The sequence below is a fragment of the Lolium perenne genome, chromosome 2, assembly GCF_019359855.2.
Source record: "Lolium perenne isolate Kyuss_39 chromosome 2, Kyuss_2.0, whole genome shotgun sequence".
Taxonomy (NCBI): domain Eukaryota; kingdom Viridiplantae; phylum Streptophyta; class Magnoliopsida; order Poales; family Poaceae; genus Lolium; species Lolium perenne.
The window spans coordinates 254,399,551-254,405,075 of NC_067245.2; the positions used below are offsets into that span (position 1 = coordinate 254,399,551).

Genomic DNA, 5,525 nt, shown 5'->3' on the forward strand with positions numbered 1-5,525 from the left:
GATTTTATTTTATTTTTTTTGAAACTCGGAAATAATTCTTATGCTTTAAAAAAATGATCACTAATGTGAGGTGGAACAAATAACTCTGGACTTTGTCAATGATATACCCTTAAAGCATGTAAAATCGCAATGCAAAATTCATTTTATAGAGATTTGAAAATGTTATACTAGATCCACATTTTTTCATTTTTGTGTAGCTCATAATACACATTATTTCAGTTGATAGTTTACACGTTCATAGTATACATATGTTGATATCTTTTCCAATTTTTTTAAACACAGTAATAACTTTTTTCCTTTAGGAAAAGGATAACTAGTGCGAGGTGGACCAAATAACTATGGAATTTGTAAAATATATACCCTAGAACCATGCAAAATTCATTTGTATTATGGGCTATAGAAAAAACTACAAAATCTATTATCTTTTGGAGATTCGAAAATGTGATACTAGATGCACATTTTGTCAATTATGTGTAGAGCTCAGAATACACATTATTTCCAATTGAAAGTTTATACGTTTATAATATACACATTTGCTGATATTTTTTTCAAAAAAAAAATTGAAACTCAGAAATAAGTTTTTTCTTTTAAAAAAAGGATCACTAGTGCGAGGTGGACCAAATAACTTTAGACTTTGTCAATTCCCTAAAAGCATGCAAAATCGCAATGTGAAATTCATTTTATTATGCGCTACAGAAAAATGACAAAATCTATTATTTTTTGGAGATTCGAAAATCTGATGTTAGATTGTAATTTTGTCATTTTTGTGTAGCTCATAGTGCATATTATCTCCAATTGATGGTTTACACGTTTATAATATACATTTGCTGATATTTTGTCAATTTTTTTGATACTAAGAAATAAGTTTTTTTCCTTTAGAAAAATGATCACTTGCGAGGTGGATCAAATAGTTGTGGAGTTTTTCAATACCCTACAAGCATGCAAAATCGCAACATGAAATTAATTTTATTGTGGGATGTAGAAAAATGACAATTTTTTATTTTTTGGAGATTGAAAAGTGTGATACTAGATTCACATTTTGTGTAGCTCATAGTACACATTATTTCCAATTGGTAGTTTACACATTTATAGTTTACATATTCTGATTTTTTTCCAATTTTTTGTGAAACTTAAAAGCAAGTTTTCTCTTTTTTTTTTTATAAAAAAAGGATCACTAGTGCGAGGTGGACTAAATATCCACTCCAATTTAAAAAAATTGAGAACACAGTACAAGCAACCACTCACAAACACACACTTATACTCATCCTTATGAAAGCACCCACGCACACAGTACCCTATGAACACCTCCGACAGACTGATACGATATATTTTGAGATTGACGAATTCATCATGGACGCCTCGATACTAACGGACATACCACCTATCACGAAAAGAATAGTGTCGGTTAAATCCTACAATAAATCCAGGCAATGCAACCCCAGTGTCAAGCCTAGAACTTCAACGTGGACGGGCTGGTTCCACCAGAAGAAATCTAACCACGAGAGCCAAGCTCAGTTTGCAATCTCCACTCTAAACCAAAATTGATTATATTTAGATGGGTGGTCTATTTAATTTTGTAATACCTTCACATGCATGCGATTATTCCAATTATTACCATCCAAGAATTGGAAGATGCACTATATCAACTCCACTTTGGAAGTAAATTGTGGCGCGAATCGACTCTTTGATGCTCACATATACACCATCGTTGTAGCAGAAGCATGGTTAGGCTATCGCCAGCTAGCCGTAAGATCATGGCGTATCTCGAAATAAACCGAATAATCAACTGCCGCTTCAAATGTTCTCGTGCATGCGTCGGTGTTGCATTCAGTAAATTAATTAACACGGCTCGCCACCTGTACAGCGATTGTTTACGCTCCAAGGGAGTAGTAGTAAAATGCATGGAGATGAAGAGAGGAAAGGGAGGATTGTAAGCAGCTCATTAAAGAAGGAGATACGGTGTGTGCCGCCGGTGAGCTAGTCGAGAAAGGAGTAAATGGCAGCACTCCTGTTTGCAGCAACAAAAGATTTTGTTCGCTGTCGCTGCGTTGCGTCCATATCCGGCCGTCGTGGTGCCAGACAGCTGCCGCTCTGCTAGCTCGCGGCGGTGCCGGATCCGCTGCGCCCACGCCGTGCGTGCGTCACGCCCTGGGGACGTCACGACCCCGCCGCATCCGATCCGACCCGTATCTTGGATTCACTCTCTTCCTTCTGCCGCCGAGATATCCCTCGGGCTCCACCCACGTCGTCCTCCTCGTCTTCTCCTTTTTTCCGCTGCCCCAGCTCTATCCATCTCCTGTGCCCGGGGCTATATATAGAGGTCGTCGCCCTCATCTGAGCTCACAGCAGTCGCCATCTCCAGCCACTTCCCAGAAAAGCCTCTCCACGTACGAGACGAGAGTGGTAACAGTACTAGGTAGTAGAGATGATGAGCTGCAAGGGCCTTGGCGGCGAGGGGAGCGCGGCGGCGGCGGCGGCGCTGCCGCACGTCCTTGCTGTGGACGACAGCTCGGTGGACCGCGCCGTCATCTCCGGCATCCTCCGCAGCTCCAAGTTTCGCGGTGAGTAATCATCAACAAGATGGCAGCCCTCCTTTCTCTTCTTGTGTTGCCGTGGTTTTGTGACGAGAGATGTGCTGTGTGCAGTGACCGCCGTGGACAGCGGGAAGAGGGCGCTCGAGCTTCTCGGCTCCGTATGTGTTATTTTCTTGAACCTTAATTTACTCCTCCCCTTCCGATTGTGTGCGAGTGTTTTGCATGTGTTGCCCATAACGTTTGTTCTTGGGTTGCAGGAAGCGAATGTGAGCATGATAATCACAGACTACTGGATGCCGGAGATGACAGGCTACGAGCTCCTCAAGAAGGTCAAGGTAAAACTACATGACACAATGCAACCATTTCTCCTTGTCAAAATCCATAATCAATCGTACTACATGTATGCCGAAATCTTCCGTAGTTATCTGTTCCTGTTTGAGACGATCGATGATGTAAATGTGCTTCATGCATGCAGGAGTCGTCCAAGCTCAAGGGGATCCCCGTGGTGATCATGTCCTCGGAGAACGTGCCTACAAGGATCACCAGGTCAGTATCATTATCGTCCATGCATGCCCAAACACCCAGCCCGGTTCAGTGATAGCAGCAGCTCATTTCCTCCACGTTTATGATCTGTCACTCAGGTGCATGGAGGAAGGAGCGGAGGACTTCCTGCTGAAGCCCGTTCAGCCGTCCGATGTATCGCGTCTCTGCAATCGCGTCCTCCGTTGAGCGCCGCGTGACGACCCAGCGGGGGACGGCGGCGCGAGGAGGCGCTCCGGTTGTACCGGACATGGACGCATGTGGCGGTAGTAGATGACTAGTGTAGCTGTCGGCGTGTATGCATGCACGCCGGGTTTTGTTTCTGCTCAAGTATGACGCATGTTTCCCCTCTGTTTGTCCTAGTCGTCATGTCCCTGTCTGTGTTATGGCCTCTTCTGTATTTACCTTCGTCGTCAGTACTCAGTAGTACGATGTCATGCATGTTTACCTGTAAGTTTCAGCTTCGTGATCTAAGTTCAGTGAAATGCAAGGTTGCCTGAAACTAGTGCTGTTGATGAAGTTCAGTTCTACGCGCAAGAAGAAAAAGAGATCAACTTCAGTTCGTTTCTCTGAAGAAAACTACTCCCCTTCACCTGCAGAACTTTTCCCAAACAGTTTTTTGTTCTTGATTTCTTCCATGGGATGGATGAAAAAGATCGTGGATCAAACTCGTAGTAGTACCATGGTTGCTCACATGCGAGCATATTCACACGGTCCACACGAGATCTGGCGACGAATGAAAAGGGATATCCGTAGGATCGTACATTTGATTGCTACTTTTGGCTCACATATGTACTCTGCTTCCGTGTTATTTGATGCCATTTAGGGAAACACGGCCTTAAGTACCGCTCTGCTGTGCATATCTTCGTACGGAGAAGAAAGATATCCGTAAGATCGTACATTTAAGCTCGAGTACTCTGTATCCAAGTTAGTATTTGATGCCACTTCTGGAAACAAGGGGGCCGTATTAGTTATTATTATGGGCTAGGAGTTGTAGTACGTACTGTACTAGCGTACCACTCTGACTACACTTATCAGGATAAGCACAACACTAACGCACCGTGCACAAGAGAAGGGTATTCAAAGCGTTTGAAAGTTCGTCAAGATAGCGCCGTCCATTTCCGACCCGGACGTTTGGAACCTGGGTGCGCGCGCACCCATTTACGAAAAGTTCAAAAAAATGATATTTAAAAGTTTCAAAAAAATGTGAAGTAAAATTTTGCATGTACATATTATGTTGATACTTACTCGTGTGAGTTTTCACGAAAAAATACCATTGTGTGTGGCCTGCATAAAAATGACAAAATGTCCAAATAAGAATAGTGAATAGAAATTCTACTATTCACAGGAATAGGAATTTGCATTTTGTCATTTTTGTGTAGGTCACACACGATAGTATTTTTCCATGAAAACACACACGAGTAAGTATCAACATAATATATACATGCAAAAATTTACTTCACATTTTTTTGAAACTTTTAAACAGCATTTTTTTGAACTTTTCGTAAATGGGTGCGCGCGCACCCAGGTTCCATTCACCATTTCCGCGTCCATTTCATCCTTATCAAAGGAAACTACTCACTCCGTCTAGGTTTAATAGGCACGCACGTGGTTTAAGAAATTACTTTGATATTATTTAAATATGAAATATATGTCACAAAAATTATATCATTGTAAAGACTTTTTGCATACAAATTTAATGATATATATTTTGTAGACATAAAATTTATATTTTGTAGATCAAATCAATGATCAATGTTTGTCTTCAACTGCGTGCATGCCTGTTAAACGAGACGGAGGGAGTACCAAAATAGGCGATGTACAACTTTTACATCACCGATTCAGTGTTGGGTTTAGATGATAATCGGCAGCGGAATGGCCAACGGTGGAGGGGGCCGGTGAGCGGCGGTATGGGGAAGCGGAGAACTAGCCAAAATTACCCGGCGACGGTTAAATCACCGTGGCAGCCCTAAAAAATTTACATCACCTCAAACTTATAAATCACGTGTTAGTGAGGGTTTTTTAGGCTCAGGTGTTGTAAAAGTTAGTTTTTCCGTCACCTCCCATATTATGGATTATCTATTGGAGATGTTGTAAGGGCATGTCTGTAGCTCGCGTCCCTCCAAACAACCAAAATCCCCATCCCCCTTTTCGATACTGGAGATGGAGGGAAAGAGGAGATCTGCCTGTCGACAGATTCATTCTACTCCGACATCTTACCCTCGTCATTCTCTGGATGAGCTCGTCTTCTTCGTCTCCGTCATTGGATCCACGTCGTCGTGTGCAGTAAAGGCACTGGCTCTTCTCCTTCTTTTCCGACCTCGACTCGTCTCCCTCGTGTGGCGTGGTGGAGGTAGGACACATTGTCCTCCTATACTATCTGCCTCACCGTAATTTGATTTCGTAGCAGTGTGTAGGGTCGATTTAGCCATTGCTCATGTTAAAGCTCTT

General features: G+C 42.5%; 1 protein-coding gene across 2 annotated transcripts; it reads left to right on the plus strand.

The window, feature by feature from the left end:
- Positions 1-1,968: 1,968 nt before the first annotated feature.
- Positions 1,969-3,598, plus strand: LOC127330590 (two-component response regulator ORR5). Of its 2 annotated transcripts, XM_051356750.2 has the most exons (5): positions 1,969-2,561; positions 2,646-2,692; positions 2,792-2,869; positions 3,010-3,080; positions 3,176-3,598. In XM_051356750.2, the coding sequence occupies exons 1-5, from the start codon at positions 2,426-2,428 to the stop codon at positions 3,261-3,263; spliced, it is 420 nt and encodes a 139-aa protein (XP_051212710.1). In that variant the 5' UTR covers positions 1,969-2,425; the 3' UTR covers positions 3,264-3,598. The 2 variants fall into 2 exon arrangements, with proteins under 2 accessions (XP_051212710.1, XP_051212709.1); XM_051356749.2 differs by having other exon boundaries at positions 2,646-2,869.
- The last annotated feature ends 1,927 nt before the right edge of the window (positions 3,599-5,525 follow it).

What these genes read in the sequence shown, in the direction of transcription:
- LOC127330590 (XM_051356749.2), top strand. Translation starts at nt 2,426, where the DNA reads ATGATGAGCTGCAAGGGCCTTGGCGGCGAGGGGAGCGCGGCGGCGGCG. An exon ending in CCGCAGCTCCAAGTTTCGCG is followed by an intron (nt 2,562 to 2,645) that starts GTGAGTAATCAT and finishes TGCTGTGTGCAG; the next exon opens with TGACCGCCGTGGACAGCGGG. An exon ending in AGCTCCTCAAGAAGGTCAAG is followed by an intron (nt 2,870 to 3,009) that starts GTAAAACTACAT and finishes TCATGCATGCAG; the next exon opens with GAGTCGTCCAAGCTCAAGGG.